General features: G+C 41.4%; 1 protein-coding gene across 1 annotated transcript in view; it reads right to left on the bottom strand.

The window, feature by feature from the left end:
- Positions 1-8,003: 8,003 nt before the first annotated feature.
- LOC136331946 (zinc finger protein 91-like) overlaps positions 8,004-17,969 on the bottom strand; it is a 69,366-nt gene continuing 59,400 nt past the window's right edge. Inside the window, 2 exon segments of the mRNA XM_066271121.1 lie at positions 8,004-9,158; positions 9,160-10,725. Of these exon segments, the coding sequence (XP_066127218.1) occupies positions 9,063-9,158; positions 9,160-10,725 (1,662 nt within the window). The 3' untranslated portion in view covers positions 8,004-9,062.

Below are 17,969 nucleotides of genomic sequence, written 5' to 3'. Positions count from 1 at the left end.
TGTGATGCTTCCTATTGAGCAGGTCGGTGGTGATGAAATGTTGGTACTCCAGCATTGGCTATACTACCATGCACCTTGTTCATTTATCACCATGTTCCTCATTTCTCTCACAGGCACCTGCACTCCAGGCCCTGTCTCTGAGCACAACCTCCCAGCTAGGGGAGGAAAGCCTGGACCTGGTTCTGGAGGGGCAGTGAGAGGCAGCTCTGGCTTGGGAGAACTTATGCTGGGACTTGATAGATCCAGTGGTGAAGGGCCTGAGTCAGTAGCAGTCTCTGTGGTAGATGCGGAGCTAGCTATGGAAGGGTAGAGACTTGCCGGTACATACGGTGGGGGAGCCAAAGTTTTTGCTCCTTCTGGTTTACTCAGGGTTAAGATTTCTGGCATTGGTGGTGGCTGTGGCTCTCTGGGTTTGATGGAATGCTCCCCTGCCTTTGCTCCAAACACAGTGGAAGCCTAACCACTAAGCCAAGAGGGAGCGTGCAGACACCAGTGTGAGTCAGGTGTCTATGTAGGAAAACTGGTTGGGGCAGCCTGGGTCTCTAGTAACTACCTGCCACAATTTCTGCACAAGGGACCCACAAGGTCACTTCTACTGACCAGCCCACCACAAAAGTGGGTCATTCTAATTCACACAAGGTCCTCAGTTTGCCTGGGCACATAGTTACTCAATGATCCCTTGAAAACCCTTTCTTAAAGTTCTTAATCATTGTGGCCAGGGAAGTAGGTGTTCCCTGTGAACTCCCATACTTCCCAGACAAACACCAATCATGCCACAAGAAGTGTCCTGGGGTAAGGTAGGGGAAACTTGGAGTGGAGGCCATTTTGTCACTGGCTACTCCCCTCTAGAGCTAGTGGGCCCTCTTGGCTTATGGTGGGCTGATATAAACCATCAGCATGAAATTCTGCCCCCTAGCCATATGAGGTGCCCTACAGAACCGCGGGTCGAGACTCAACACTTGCTTTGGCCCAGTGGGAGAGTCAGAACCCTCTCCCGGTGTTTGTCTCATTCACTCTGCATTTACTCTCTTTCATACAACCTCCCACAACCCATCGGGGGTGGCAAATCACCACTCCCAACCTGTGGATGTTGATGAGTTACTACTCCAAAGGGTGATCAGGCCTCCCTTTAGCCCAGTGATGCAGAACCTCAGCTAGCAACCCTGTGTCCAGTTGCCTTACTGTGTCTCCAGACACGCCCCCGCTTTCCTGTTCCTCTGTTGTCTGATCCTTTCTGGGGCCAGCAGATGGGATTTCCCCTTCCATCCTGTGAGGTGTGCACAAGGGGAAATCCCCAGTGCGCACTCAATAGTCCTGTCTACATGGCAGTTTGGGGACTCCCCAGTGTGGTGCCCGAAGTCTGCCAAACACCAGTGTCTGTTCCTTCTCAATTCCCAGCCAATGCACCAAAAATCTGCTACAGGAAGCGACACCAATGGAGGTGACACTCAACTTGATTAATGGAAGAATAAAAATTTATTAGTAGCTGGTGGTGCACGAGACACATGTAGCACCAAAGCACAAGTTTCCCAAATTCTATTTTCTTACAGAATATATACCTTTACAGTATCCAAGCAATGGGCATGTGATTCATTTTTTTAAGGTTTACTATGACTCAAAAAGAGGGAAGGTTTCGATGGGGTCAGCAAGGGGTAAGGGGTGTCCAGATCATTGGTCGCACCTATATAGAAATCCTGCTTTTCTTGTTTTGTGTTTCAAAAGGCTCTAAGCAACCATTTAGAGAATTATGTGATGTAGTTACTTTATAACAGGCTGACAGTTATCCCTGCTGGCTCCTTTCCCTTGTATTCTTCTGGTTTCTCTCCTCTCAAAGCCAAAGCAGAAGGGATGGTTGCTCCCTCCTCAATTCAAGTCCAAAGTGACCAACTTTTTTCTCAGATTAGATTTTGAAAAATTTGACGTTAAAAATTGTATGCTCCATTTGTGTTTAAAAACAGACTCCTTTTTGAGATAGAGTTTTAATTCAACAAGTCCCACTAGTGCTTGTGTTTTCAAGTTTTGAAGTCTGCAATAATTTTGTCTTTAATAATCTAACAAATTGCATGTTTTATAAGGATATTACAGAAATATGTCAGAACTTTCTATTAAATGAGAATGTATTCTTTTTTCTTTTGTGAATGTTTATTTCACTTGTAAGTTTTACAAATGACAAAACTTCCCATAAACAAAATGAACTCTTGGCTTTCACCTATAATCTGCCAGTCTCCAAAGGTTTTAAATTTGATGAAAAGTTCCACCAGATATGTACTTACTTGGTTTAATGGGTGTCAACATTGAAATCAATTTTATCCCAACATAATTAGTTGCGATTATAGAACAATGTATAATCTCTATAATCTACCTTCCAAATATTCCCAAAATATTCTGAATGTTGTATTAAAAACAAAACAACAAAAACAAAAAATAAACATGTTCAGGAAACAAACATATGGAATGATTTGATGAAAGAATTGGCTTAAACTTTCAGGTACATAAGTGTCAACTGTGAAGATTAAAACTGATGAGGCAGGCCCTGGCCAGTTGGCTCAGCGGTAGAGTGTCGGCCTGGCATGTGGGGGACCCGGGTTCGATTCCCGGCCAGGGCACATAGGAGAGGCGCCCATTTGCTTCTCCACCACCCCTCCTTCCTCTGTCTCTCTCTTCCCCTCCCGCAGCCAAGTCTCCATTGGAGCAAAGATGGCCCGGGTGCTGGGGATGGCTCCTTGGCCTCTGCCCCAGGCGCTAGAGTGGCTCTGGTCACGGCAGAGCGACGCCCCAGAGGGGCAGAGCATCGCCCCCTGGTGGGCAGAGCGTCGCCCCTGGTGGGCGTGCCGGGTGGATCCCGGTTGGGCGCATGCGGGAGTCTGTCTGACTGTCTCTCCCCATTTCCAGCTTCAGAAAAATACAAATAAATAAATAAATAAAACTGATGAGGCATAAGTGTAATCAAGTTAAGAAATCTATCAAAAGTTTTTTTCCTGTGTGGATGAGAAAGGGGCCATACTGTGAACGTGACAAACTCCGAGAGGCCTGCATGGTGGTCTTGCAGACTCAGAGACCTAAAATACCACACAGGATGATCTAAAATTAAAGCATTCTAACAAAAAGCAGTTGTGGTGGGTAGTCATGTTCTAAGGAGGTAATTTTCCCTGACACTGTCAATTCTTACCTTAATCAAGCCTATCTGTTGTCTTTTGCATCTACAATAAGGTACCTGATACCATGCCTTTGAAATATAAGAGTAATCTACTTTTCCTGCCCCAGTCAGGGCAGGCATCCCAGCAGAGCAGAAATCACCACTCCTGCCTCATTGTTGTTATTATCATGTTAATTGTTAACTCATTTATTCCTATGTAAAAGAAATTTCAGTATACAGTGGTACCTTGAGATAGGAGCAGACCAACATCCTTTTTTTTAAGATAAGAGCTGTGACTTGGTCCATATTTTTGTTCCAAATCCAAGCAAAATTCTGAGATACGAGTTGTGATTTGGAAAGCTGCCACTAATTGGCACATTGGCGCATGGGTCCAGTATCAGCAGCATAATACCAGCATCTCGTTCTTTCTCACGTGTTACCCACAGAATCAAGTAGAATCTCATGTGCTGTACTTGTTCTTGCATCATTTCTGCATTTTTTACCAACTTTTTTTGTGTGCTATCACAGGGCTGAAGAAAGTGAGTGTAAAGAGCAGTGGTGAGGAGAATGATGTTGATAGAAGTAAAGCAAGAAATAATAGAAAAACATGAGCATGGTGTATGAGTGATTGAACTAACATGGCTGTATGACCACAATACATCTACAATTTGTACCATCCTTAAACAAAAGGATGCCATCAAAAGTGCAAATGCAGCAAAAGGAACTACAATTCTGTCCCAATTAAGGACAAATACCCGTGAAGAAATGGAGAAGCTTCTGCTAGTGTGGGTGAAAGAGCTGGCAGGAGATACAGTGACAGAGACTACAATATGCGAAAAGGCACATATTATTTACAGCAACTTGAAGAAGAAAGAACCATCAACCTCAAAGAGGCAGCAGAAGATATGTTTAAGGCAAGTCATGGCTGGTTTGAAAATTTCAAGAAGAGATCTGGCATCCACTCAGTGGTGAGGCATGGTGAAGCTGCGAGTGCTGACGTTAAGGCAGCTGAGGAGTACATCACACGTTTTGCTGTGCTTATTGCAAAGGAAGGCTATATCCCCCAACAAGTGTTCAACTGTGATGAAACAGGAGTGTTTTGGAAATAAAAATGCCCCAGAGGACTTTCATCACTGCAGAGAAGAAGCTGCCAGGCCATAAACCCATGAAGGACCATCTGACCCTTGCATTGTGTGCAAATGCTAGCGGTGACTATAAAGTAAAGCCACTGCTAGTATATCATTCCAAAAATCCTCAAGCCCTTAAAACTCACAAGATTCTTAAAGAAAAACTTCAGGTTATGTGGTGTGCCAATGCTAGGGCATAGGTTATGCAGTTTTTTATTGAATGAGTAAATCTCATCTTTGGTCCTGCAGTGAAGAAATATCTTCAAGAAAATAAACTTCCGATGAAAGCATTATTAATCCTTGATAATGCTTCAGCCCACCCACCTGGTCTTGAAGATGACATTCTCGATAAGTTCAAATTCATGAAAGTCCTCTACCTCCCATCCAACACGACTTCAATCTTGCAACCTATGGATCAGCAGGTCATTTCCAACTTTAAAAAGCTTTACACAAAGCACCTGTTCTGCTGCTGTTTTGAGGTAACTGAGAATACAATTCTAACCCTTCAAGAGTTTTGGAAAGATCATTACAACATTGTGATATGTTTACGCATTATTGACTTGGCATGGCAAGAGTTTACAAGAAAATCCTTGAACTCGGCATGGAAAAAGTTATGGCCTTATGTTGTTGCAGACAGGGACTTCGAAGGATTCGAACCAGAGACCAAGACTGAGGTAGAAGCGTTGGAGAGATTATGTCCCTCAGAGTCTTGAGGGATGGGTCTTGAGGTAGAAGAGGGTGACATAAATGAGCTCTTTGAGGAACATGAGAAGGAACTCTCAACTGAGGAGTTGAAGGAGCTACAGATGCAACATACAGACATTCTGCAAGAGATTAGTAGTGAGGAGGAGGTAGAGTCGGAGGGAGTCATTTCTACAAGTAAAATTAAAGACATGCTGGCAATGTGGGAAACAGCTTTCAAGTTTCATTGAACAGAAACACCCAGAAAAAGTTTCAACTGGTCATGCTTCAGCACTTTTTAATGACACTTGTCACATTTCTGTAACATTTTATTTTTATTTACTTATTTTTACAGAGACAGAGAGTCAGAGAGAGGGATAGATAGGGACAGACAAGAATGGAGAGAGATAAGAAGCATCAGTTTTTCGTTGTGACACCTTAGTTGTTCATTGATTGCTTTCTCATATGTGCTTTGACCGTGGGCCTTCAGCAGACTGAGTAAGCCCTTGCTCGAGCCAAAAACCTTGGGTCCAAGCTGGTGAGCTTTGTTCAAACCAGATGAGCCCATGCTCAAGCTGGCAAACTTAGGGTCTTGAACCTGGGTCCTCTGCATCCCAGTCCAATGCTCTTTCCACTATGCTGCCTTGTCAGACACATTTCCGTAACATTTTAAAAGGCAGGCAAAAGCAAACCTCTTTGGATAGATTTTTATTCAAAAGTTCTGCAAGTGAAAGTGCCGAAAGCGCAGCCAAAAAGGCAAAAACAGGTGATGATTAAATGAAAAGTATGTAATGTTAAGCTTAGGTTAAGTTTAAAGTTAAGAAAGTGCACCTTTTTACAATTAAGTTTTTGTGGTTTCATTTTAAGAAAGTGCAGTTTTAGTTTACGTGTCTACAGTGTCTCTATCCCTTCCTCCCTCCCTCCTCCTCCGCCATTCACCTCCATTAGCTGCACTCATCTGTATCCAAGGTAAGAATACAGTACTAAACTTTTTTCTTTCATTTCATATATTTTGTTATGCATTGGTAAAGTATACATGTGTGTTTAATTAAAAACGTCTTTTTTATAATTTAGGATGGTTTGGGGATGTTTGACAGGGCTGGAATGGATTAAATCTATTTTTTATTTTAAATGGGACAAATTTGTTTGATATACGAGTTGACTTACAAGCTAGGTTACAGAACGAATTAAACTCGTATCTCAAGGTACCACTGTACATATTTTTGTTATTCCATCCCAGTTATTTCTCTGCTTTGCTTTCTCCTGGTGCCCTAATCTGTCACCAATTTTATGTAAACCCCACCCCATGTCTTTCCTCCCGATTCTGATGTATAAAGTAAGTTGTGGCACTTGTCAGTTGGGTCCATGGTAGAGGATCCTCCAAGTTTGTGGAAGTCCTGGGTACGATTTCTGGCAAGTGCACACAGGAGAAGCGCCCATCTGCTTCTCCATCCTTCCCCTTCATTTCTCTCTCTCTTCCCCTCCCACAGCCAAGGCTCACTGAGCAAAGTTGACCCAAGCACTGAGGATGGCTCCATGGCCTCCGCTTCAGGTCCTAGAATGGCTCCAGTTACAACGAAGTAATGGCCCAGATGCCAAGACATCGCCCCCTGGAGGGCATGGTGGGTAGATCCCAGTCAGGGACATGTGGGAGTCTGTCTCTCTGCCTCCCTGCTTCTCACTTCATAAAAAGTGATACTACTACTTTCTGGAGCACGTTCTTAATTCACTGCGACTTTTGATTCCCAACAATTTGGCTCAAATAAACTGACAAAAAAATCCTTATTGGTTTGTGATAGGGGCCATGACCCCCTCCTCCCTTTCGTGGACAAAGGGACACTGACAAACTAAATGTTTCAGGTCAATATTCCCTTGGTGGAGTCTGTCTTCTGTACGCTAAAAAGACTCTGGTACCACACTTATGAAACTTGTCTGTGACAAAGGGTATGCAGACCACAAATCCTGCATGACCCTCGAACCAGAGCTGGATGTGAGTCTGCGCCTCCCTGTTCATGTGCTTTATCCCCATTATTTTCCAAGATGGGTCCTTCACACTCTTCAGTATCTTCACATCACACACCCAGCAGTGTCAGGACCCCACATTGCACTCTTGGACTAGAGTTCTCACTAGTTCCTTTGAGGACTTTTACCTGTGGTTTACATTCTAGGAGGCCAATGTCACTGTTAACCCCCACCCCCACCGTGCTGTTCAGAACTGTACTGGACATGTACGTAGTAAAAGTCAATCATTTGACCAAGAACAAAGCTGAAGCTGAGGAGACCCACTACCTCTGATCTTCAAGTGCAGCAAGTCACTGGGGGGTGTGGCCACCATAGGATTAGAAGCTGTGGGAACCATTTGTACCCCCCAATTTGAGATGCACACATCCCATGAGTCTGTCAAGGAGAGACATGCCATATCTCAGCACAGGTACTGGATTCCATGTGTCAGGGCGGGTCAGCCCCCATCTCCTTCAACAGATGGAAAGTGTCTGCTGTGAAGAGTGAGCTACATGAAAGAAACACATTCTCTCAGAGGCCACCACAAGATTTTGCTGAACCGAGAGGAAGGGTGCAGCATATACTCCTGAGGGAGAAGAGGGATCCGTGTTAAAGGGGACCATCTCCTTGTACACCACAGTTGTGGACTGTGCAGGCTGCAAACACCCCAAGAACACCCTATTTCCTTCTGCCTTTGAGACAGAAGGTTGGTTAGGTCTTGGTATCTCACCATAATGAGATTTCTAAGTTTTCAATAGTTAAAGTAAAGCAATGATTAGTGGTATACATAAAAGAGAGGCATCATTACTGGAGTTTCCCTTCAAATCTTCTCTGACCTGCTCAGCCTCCTTCCACAATGAGTTTCTGGATACCTACAAACTGTCTTTCATTTTGATTTTATTTTAATAGTCACCTATACCACATGGGTCATCTAGGTATGAGCACGGTTATCTCAAACCTATTATATGTACATAGACCATGATTAGATCTCTCACCAGAGCACAATTATTTGTAGAGTAGGTTCCATGGAAAATAACACAGTCCCTTAAAAATTTTTTTAATCTTTTTTATAGAGGTCAGAGAGAGAGAGAAGGGGGGGTGGAAAGAAGCAAGAAGCATTAACTCCCATATGTGCTCTGACTAGGCAAGCCTAGGCTTTCAAACTGGCAACCTCAGCTTTCCAGTTTTATCTCCTGCACCACCACCACAGGTGAAGCTGAGATCTTCTCCTTACCTTTATTCTGTCTTCTAGTCTGAAGAGAATCTCTTGTAGATAGCATATGTATGGGTCTTGTTCTTGTATCCATTCAGCTAACCTGTGACTTTTGATTGAAATATTTATTTACTTCTACTTTAGGTGATAATTCATAGGCAAACTTTTTTTTTGCTATTTTATTTCATTGTATTTTTGAGAGGCAGAAAGACAGACAGGAACACTGAGCTGCTCCCATATGTGTTCTGATCGGGGCTCACACGCAGCACCTTGCATTGGGATGAGGCTCTTCACTGACTAAGGTAACTGGTTATGACAATCATAAAAAAGAAATTTTAATTTCAATTACTATGAACAGCTAGGTCTTCTGTTCTCAAGTTACCTTCAGCTTGTTATAAATAAACCAAAAGAGTGCAGACTTAAGTTATGCAGAGAACTTATCTAAGGGTGATACATGAATGAAAACCTTGAGGTGTGAGAAATTCTGTTGCTCACAGGGGTGTCAAGTAAAGATTGCAGTGTGTAAAGCTATCCCATGTTCTTTATGTCTGTTCCTCTTCCATGCATTACCAGGTGTTGAGTAAAATGTAAATAAGCATAAATACTTTGGAACATAAATTGCATTTTAAGATTTAATTATCTGATGCTCAATGAGACTTGAACAAAGTTTAAATGTTTTGCCAAATTACTGATATTTTTACTGTTTCCATCATGAATTTTGCAATGTTGAACAAGTTTTGAGCATAGTTAAAAACGCTTTGCCACATACTTTTCATTTACAAGGTGATTCCCTGGTATTTATTCTCTTGTTTAGGAAGATGAGATCATTTAAGGTTTTGCCACAACTTCCATATTTTTAAGGTTTCTCTTGAGTATGAATTCTCTAACATTTAGTAAGATTCCCCTACCAAGCATAAACTTTATTACACTCCCTACACATGTGAGGTTTCTGTACAGTATAAACTCTCTGCTGATGAGTAAGGTGTCAGGACTGGCCAAAAGGCTTTGCCACATTCTCTTCATTTGTCAGGCTTCTCTCCAGAATGAATTCTCTGATGTCCAATAAGGTTCGAGGAGCAATTAAAGGCTGTTTCAGACTCTCAACATTGATAGGGCTTCTTTCCAGTATGAATTCTCTGATGTTTCTTTAGAACAGAGAAACTTCTAAAGGTTTTGCCACATTCTAAACATTTATGAGACCTCTCTCCAGTATGAACTCTCTGATGTTTAGTAAGATCTGATGAACTTCTAAAAGCTTTGTCACATTGTTTACATTTGTATGGTTTCTCTCCTGTGTGACTTCTTTGATGTATTGTGAGAGTTGAGGATTGGCTAAAGACTTTGCCACACTCTGTACATTTGTATGGTTTCTCTTCTCTGTGTGTTCTTTGATGTATGGTAAGAGTTGAGGTATAGTTAAAGGCTTTGCTACATTGTCTGCATTTGTATGGTTTCTCTCCAGTGTGAGTTCTTTGATGTATAGTAAGAGTTGAGGATTGCCTAAAGGCTTTGCCACATTCTCTACATTTGTAAGGTTTCTCTCCTGTGTGACTTCTTTGATGTTCAGTAAGAGTTGAGGAATGACTAAAGGCTTTGCCACATTCTCTACATTTGTATGGTTTCTCTCCTGTGTGACTTCTTTGATGTATAGTAAGAGTTGAGGATTGCCTAAAGGCCTTGCCACATTCTCTACATTTGTACGGTTTCTCTCCTGTATGACTTCTTTGATGTACAGTAAGAGTTGATGATTGGCTAAAGGCCTTGCCACATTCTCTACATTTGTATGGTTTCTCTCCCGTGTGAACTCTTTGATGTATAATAAGCTGTGAGTTTTGCATAAAGGTTTTGCCACATTCTAAACATTTATGAGATCTCTCTCCAGTATGAACTCCCTGATGATTTTTAAGAGCTGAGGAACTTGTAAAGGTTTTGCCACATTCCAAACATTTATGAGACCTCTCTCCAGTATGAACTCTCTGATGTTTTGTAAGGTCTGATGAACTTCTGAAGGCTTTCCCACATTGTCTGCAATTGTATGGTTTCTCTCCGGTGTGAGTTCTTTGATGTATAGTAAGAGCAGAGGAATGGTTAAAAGCTTTGCTACATTGTCTGCATTGGTATGGTTTCTCTCCCGTGTGAATTCTTTGATGTACAGTAAGGTGCAAGTTCCGGATAAAGGTTTTGCCACATTCTAAACATTTATGAGACCTCTCTCCAGTATGAATTCTTTGATGATTAGAGAGAGTTGAGGACTGGCTAAAGGCTTTGCCACATTCTCTACATTTGTATGGTTTCTCTCCTGTGTGACTTCTTTGATGTATAGTAAGAGTTGAGGATTGGCTAAAGGCTTTGCCACATTGTCTGCATTGGTATGGTTTCTCTCCCGTGTGAATTCTTTGATGAACAGTAAGATGTAAGTTCCGGATAAAGGTTTTTCCACATTCTAAACATTTATGAAACCTCTCTCCAGTATGAATTTTCTGATGGTTATAAAGATTTGAGGAACGGCTAAAGGCTTTGCCACATTCTCTGCATTTGTAAGGTCTCATTTCAGTGTGAACACTTCTCTCACGTAAAGTAAGACATGAATGCCAATCAAATGTTTTACCATATTCTTCATATTTATAAAGTTTTTCTCCACTATGGACTTTCTTGCATCTATTTACATTATATATTTCACCTCTCTTACATAAGTTATAAGTGTAAGCTTTCTCCTCAGTATTAATATTCTCATCTTCAGTATGATTTGAAGATTGCTTTAAAAATTGGACACATTTACTTTGGTCATTTGTTATCTCCACAACATGAATAACCTGATGAATATCAGAATGCGACATTTGGTGAAAAACTTTTCCATGTTCATAATGGTTCTCTGGAAACAACGTCTCATTTTGATTATGAATTGATTCTTGTTTAATGTTTTTCCAATAACTTCTGTCTCCATTATGTGTACTCTGGTAATCATTGAAGACAGAAAAGCCTTTAGTATAAAGTATAATTTCATTTAACATATATACTTCTTCCCAAATAATTACCCTGCAATACCTATTAAACCATGTTGGCTGCACAAAATTTGTTTCAAAGTTTATAAAAATTATAGACATTGAAATTAAAAAGTTTTGGAAAATAAACTGAATGATTATTTACTCCACAGATTACATAAATTCCTAGATTTTTTAGATTTATTTTCCCAAAAATATGTAATAGTAACAAATACTTTTTGACCTACCTTTTTAGAATTAATTTGTTGTTATTTTAGTGAGAAGATGGAGGCAGAGAGACAGAGCCCTACATATGCTCTGGCTTGGATCTACCTGGCCAACTCACCAGAAGGGTATGGTTGGCCTATCTTGAGCCTCTGCTCCAGTGCTCAGCAATGGAGCCATATTTTTAGCAGCTGGAGCAGAGGCCACAGAGCCATCCTCAGTGCTCAAAGCCATCTGGCTCAACCAGTCCATTCACAGCTGTGGAAGGTGCAGAGAGTGAAAGAAAAAAAACCCAGGGGAGAAGGGGTGAGAAGCAGAGGGTTGCTTCTCCTGTGTGCCTTGACATGAATCATCCCCAGGACAGCCACACACTGAGCCTGCGCTCTACCACTGAAGGAACCAGCCAGGGCCGATCTTCATTTTCAGAAAGTAAATGATACACAATATAGCTGACTTAAGGAGGGAATTTGCTAAACGTATAATATTTTTTACCTATTGAAAAAACAGAGTTAATCACAGATAACTGTCCTGCCTGGGCCAAATAGCTCAGTTGTTTAGAGCATTATCCCATAGCTGGTTCAATTCCCAGTTAGTGCACATACAGGAGCATATCGATGTCCCTATCTTTCTCTATCTCTTCCTCCTTCTCTTTCATTAAAATCAATGCAAGGTGCTCTTTTCCTTTTTTGAGAGAAATAGGGAGACAGAGACAGGAATACTGAGCTGCTACTGTATGAGCCTTGACCAGGGAATCAAACCAGCAATGTGCACGCTCTTAGACAATTCTCCAACCAACTGACCTATCCAGGCAGGGTTTAGTTTCTTTTCTATTTTCAGAGAAACAGAGAGAGGCAGGGAGAGAGAGAGGAGAAGGAAGGGATGCATTCATTTGTTGTTCCACCCTGTCATCCACTTATTGACTCCTTCTCATGTGTGCCCTTACCAGGGATGAAATCCACAACCTTGTTGTTTCAGGATGACGCTTTTAACCAATTGAGTTGTTAACAGGCCAGAGTAAACACTTAAAATATTAACAATAATAATTTTCCCACCATGGCTGAAACCCTGCGTTGGTTTTAATGTCATCCCAGTATGCAAAGGTTGGAGGCTCAATCCCTAGTCAGGGCACATACAGGAAAAGATCAATGTTTCTGTCACTCTCTCTCTCTCCCCATTCTTGTCTCTCTAAATAAATAACAACAAAAAATAATTGCTGCAGGTTAGTTCTGTCCATATTAACATTCTTTCTTATCACCATTCTTCCTAAAATTCCAAGCCTTTCATTAAGTGTACAGTATCAAAACCACAGTTTCTATATCTTACCAGTATTGTTTTAGAGAAAAAATCTTCTATTTCTGGCTTTTGTAACAAGGTCTGGTTGTCTTCAGATGGCATAGCTGAAAGACACAAAATAAATGTTCTCTGTATGACACATGGTAAATAGACATACCAGCAATTATTAACAAAATTATACTTTAAGTACTCCAAAGGCAGATTAAGAGTTCAAATCAAGACCAAGAAAGTAACAGTAAAAACAAGACACATTAGAGAGGAATGAAAACTTACTACCATTTCTGAAAATATCTGCTGAAACACCCAAACACACACTGGCAATATGATAAGAAAATGCCCACAGCCAAGGCTCCATTGGAGCAAAGTTGGCCCAGGTGCTGAGGACAGCTCCATGGTCTCTGCCTCAGATGCTAGAATAGCTCAGGTTGCAACAAAGCAATGGCATAGATGGGCAGAGAGCACTTCCCCCGGTGGGCATGCCAGGTGGATCCCGGTCAAACCTGTGCAAGAGTCTGTTTCTTTGCCTCCCAGCTTCTCACTTCAGAAAAATACCAAACAATAAATAAATTAAAATATATAATAAAAACAAAGTGCAACATAAATGAAGAAACAACCAGAAACAGACAGGTACAGTGAACAGAGTGATGGGTGCCAGAGGGCAGGGGAGTTGGAAGATGAAACAACTAAGAACACACTGGTAGTTACGGAACGGTCATGGGACATAAAGAGCAGCACAGGCAATATAGTAAATATTATCAAAATAACTATGCTTAGTCCTGGAAATATAATGGGGAATACTTTCTGATTTTGTGAAGTATGTTAAGGTCTCACCACTATCTGTACATCTGGAACTAGTTCAAAATAATATGGAATGAAAAAAAAATGCAAAACAAGAACTAAAATTAATCTCCAGAATTTTGAAAATCATATAAAAGTTCTAGTGATCAAAAATACTTGTATATAATTAGAATTTAAAACTGAGTGTACCCTCAAACAGCAGAAAGTTTGCATCATATTATACAGCAGAAAAATTTCTTAGACAATGCATTTAAATCATTCAATAATAACTGTCAAGTATAATTGTAATATAGACATATTTAAACAACATGAGAATTTTTTTCTGGTTTAATGTATTTCAGCTACTCCTATGAAAACATGTAGACTGTAATTCACTTCACACACAAAAAGGAACCTTCATTTCTAAATAAAGAAACCACTAGAAAGTTGTAGAATATGAAAAGACTAACCTTTAAATGTTTCAGATTAAGCACACCATGAGAAAGGAACATGCTGAGAAAGCAAATGAAAAAACTCGTTTTTCCCTGAAGTAAACTTGAATTAAGGAACAAAGCAGCTTCCTAAATATGAAGTGCCCAATAAATGCTGTATCCCACTTCTTACCAAAGGAGAACAATCCTGCATGTTGTATCAGCACTTGTAATTCGAAAAGCACAAATATGACAAAGATCTCATCAGAATGTGAAAACAGAAAAAGACACAGTCCCAGGCAGCTCTCAGCTGCACAAAAAAGAATTACAGAATGACAGTGATGATGAAAGCAGGTACAATGGACACTTTCCTACCTGCTGGGCAATACTCTAAGGTTGCCTATGCCAGTAACTTACTGCAGGACCCTATAAGATACATAGAGACATGACATTACTGTAAAGTGGACAATTAAAAAAATACAGACTGGAAAATATTTTCTTCTTTTCCAAGTGAGAGGAGGGGAGATAGAGACAGACTCGTACATGTGCCCCGATGAGGTCCACATAAATATCCCCGTCTAGGGCTGATGCTCTACCCATCTGGGGCCATGCTCCCAAGTGAGCTATTTTTAGAATCTGAGGTGGAGACACCACAGAGCCATCGTCAGCACCCAGGGACAGTACAATGGAACTAATGGAGGCATGGCTGCAGGAGGGAATGAGAGAGAGAAAGAGACAGAAAAACAGAGAGAAAGGGGAAAGAAATGGTAAAGAAGCAGATAGTCATTTCCCCTGCATGCCCTGAATGGGACTGAACTCAGGACGTCCACACGCAGAGCTGACACTATTCCCGAGGAAAATGGCCAGAGCCCACACCGGTAAGTTTTAATGATAGTTCATCCTAAGCAAAAGAACATTTTAAAGTCAAACAGAGAATCAGATCTTTGTACTTTGGGGAGATGCTTTGTACTGTGATGAAACCACTGAGTCTACACTCTGTAGGGTCTTGACGGAAACCTCCAAAGGATTAGAAATGACAAACCTGAAAACATGACATCTGACCCCAGGGTTCATGAAATTTCTTCACTCAATTACAAGATCTCAACCACTCCTTCAAAAACTCCAAATGAGAAAAAAGCAGCTTATCATGTCTCAGCTTGGTGCACAGGTTATCCCAGGTCCCCCAAGCTATGGAAGAGGAGCCAGATCACCGCGGCCCTCTTCCGAGGGGAGGACCCCGCCCTCACTGCTAATGTGATGACGGAGGTCACTGGAGCAAAAGCAGAGTCCCGAGAGGACACAGGAGCACGGGACATGTTGGAGACCAGCTGTCCCTCTATAACAGGGATACACCTGGGCCTCTCACAGCCCTTTCCACTGCAGCAGCTTCCCAACCACACTATAAGGTCTGGCCTTCTCCATGACCTTTAGGTCTCTTCCCTGCCTCATTTGCTTCCTCCTCCCACCCACCTGGCTGGAAGGATACTGTCTTTCTTCCCTTCACTTCACAGCACTCATACATTTGCTACAAGAAAAGAGCCAGGACTGACTTACAGAAAGAAAGACATGCTTATTAAAAAAAGAGAACATGAGTTTTGATATAGATTCTCCAATTTCTAATTCATTTTGTGCCCACGTGAGTATAGTATATAATTACAATGTTCTCGAAAATAACTTTCCAAAATACTGTTTTGTGATAGCACCATAATTGTTCCAAACAACACATAAGTTTTCAAACACTGACTTCTGATTAATGTGCACCACAAAGCGTTTGTTTCTACACCAGCAAACCCACATATCTGTTCCCTGAGGGCAGGACTCTGAATTCGACCATGCAAGGCAGAAGTTCCCAAAAGAAAGACATTCTCCTAATTAAAGAACAAAACCTTGTGGGGCTAGAATAAGCTCTGGAAGGAAGTCATCCTCACCCAGGGAGACCAGGTTCCTGTAGTTCTCCAACATCACATCCACATACAGTTTCCGCTGAGCTGGGTCCAGGCATTCCCACTCTTCCTGAGAGAAATCTACAGCCACATCCCTGAAGGTCAGTGGTTCCTAAAAGAAAAGACCCATTATCAAAGGTTCATGGTCCAAATTAATGTCACCCAACATAAAAACAGGGTTAAAAGAAGTAATGTTGTCTTACGGGAGTACCCTATATTATCCAGTAAGATAATTTTCAGCCAACTATATACTTATTTTTTGAGAGACAGGGATATGTTAAGAAGCATCAAGTCATATTTATGGCAGTTTTAGTTGTTCATTGATTTCTTTCTCATATGTGTCTTGACCAGGGGGCCTCTAGCTGACCCAGTGTCCCTTTATCAAGCCAGAGACCATGAGCTAAATCAGGGAGCTTCGGACTCACACCAGTGACAATGGGTTATATCTATGATCCCACGATCAAACCGGTAATCCTGCATTCAAGCCGGTAAACTCGGGAATTTGAATCTGGGTCATCAGTTTCCCTGGTTGACACTCTGTCCTCTGCACCCCCACCTAGTCATGCAGCAATTTTTTCCAAAAAAAAATTGTCTTTTCTTTCGCTGTTTTTCTTCTTTACACAGAAACACTCTCTAACATATTTTCTAACACAAGGATGACACAAGTCCAAAATTGTATTACACAGACTTTATTTTTCTAGAAGATTAAGTTTAAAATTAAGGCATCACTGTGAACTGGTAGCTCAGTCAGAGCATTCTCCTGATATGCAAATGTTGCAGGTTGGATTCCTGGTCAGGGCACATAGAAGAATCAACCAATAAATTCACAAATAAGTGAAACAGCAAATTCATGTATTTTTTTCCTTTCTCTCTCTCTCTAAAACCAATCAATAAAATTAAGGCATTACCACAGGCATGTGGGTTTGTCAGTGTTGCATTTGTATCATTCACAATCAGTTGTGTATTTGCCAGCTGGAAAAGTCAGGGTGAGTTGGAAGTGTAAGTACTTCTTCAATTTTTGACGTGGACAACTGTGAAGTGCCATTTTCTAACAATGCTCATTCTCACTCAGGAGTTCTGGGATGGGGCCTGTGTTTCCACATATGTAATAAGCTCCCTTTTTACCAGTGACACCAACGTCTCCAGTCCACATGCCATACTTGTAAAGAGCACAGGGAAAGAATATACAGAACAAAATTCATACATGACTTTGAGCTGAAATTTTAATGGAATTTCTTGTTCTCATGGAATAGGATGCACAGCACCCCCAAATAAACCATATGTAAATCTTAGATCAAGATCATTCTTCCTTTTCATAATACTGTTTTGTGAAATACATATTGTGGGGTAGACCTTGAATTTTACGATTTTTCATAATCTACAATTTTTCAAAAGAAAAGAACATAGGCCCATACTCATAAGAAACCTCATAAGCTTTTATTGAAGTTTCTGCATAGAAATTTGTTTTCTTAAGCAAGAAGAAAATATAGGTGAAATAATGTTTAAAAGTTATGCACATATGGGCTTGCCTGGTCAAGGCACATATGGGAGTTGAAATTTCCTGCTCCTCCCCCCTTCTCTCTCTCTTTCTCTCTAAAAATCAATAAATAAAATCTAAAAAAAAAAAAAAAAGTTATGCACACAGACAATCATAGGGGAACTAGGTACAATTTAAGAGTGATAGAAAATAGCCCTGGCCGGTTGGCTCAGCGGTAGAGCGTCGGCCTAGCGTGCGGAGGACCCGGGTTCGATTCCCGGCCAGGGCACACAGGAGAAGCGCCCATTTGCTTCTCCACCCCTCCGCCGTGCTTTCCTCCCTGTCTCTTCCCCTCCCGCAGCCAAGGCTCCACTGGAGCAAAGATGGCCCGGGCGCTGGGGATGGCTCTGTGGCCTCTGCCTCAGGCGCTAGAGTGGCTCTGGTCGCAACATGGCGACGCCCCGGAGGGGCAGAGCATCGCCCCCTGGTGGGCAGAGCGTCGCCCCTGGTGGGCGTGCCGGGTGGATCCCGGTCGGGCGCATGCGGGAGTCTGTCTGACTGTCTCTCCCTGTTTCCAGCTTCAGAAAAAATGAAAGAAAAAAAAATTAAAAAAAAAAGAAAGGAAAAAAAAAAAAGTGATAGAAAATATAATAAAATCAAAATAATTTTTAAAAATTTTCTTTA

This window comes from Saccopteryx bilineata, chromosome 3 (assembly GCF_036850765.1).
Source record: "Saccopteryx bilineata isolate mSacBil1 chromosome 3, mSacBil1_pri_phased_curated, whole genome shotgun sequence".
Classification (NCBI taxonomy): Eukaryota; Metazoa; Chordata; class Mammalia; order Chiroptera; family Emballonuridae; genus Saccopteryx; species Saccopteryx bilineata.
This window is presented reverse-complemented; position numbering and strand designations above follow the sequence as displayed.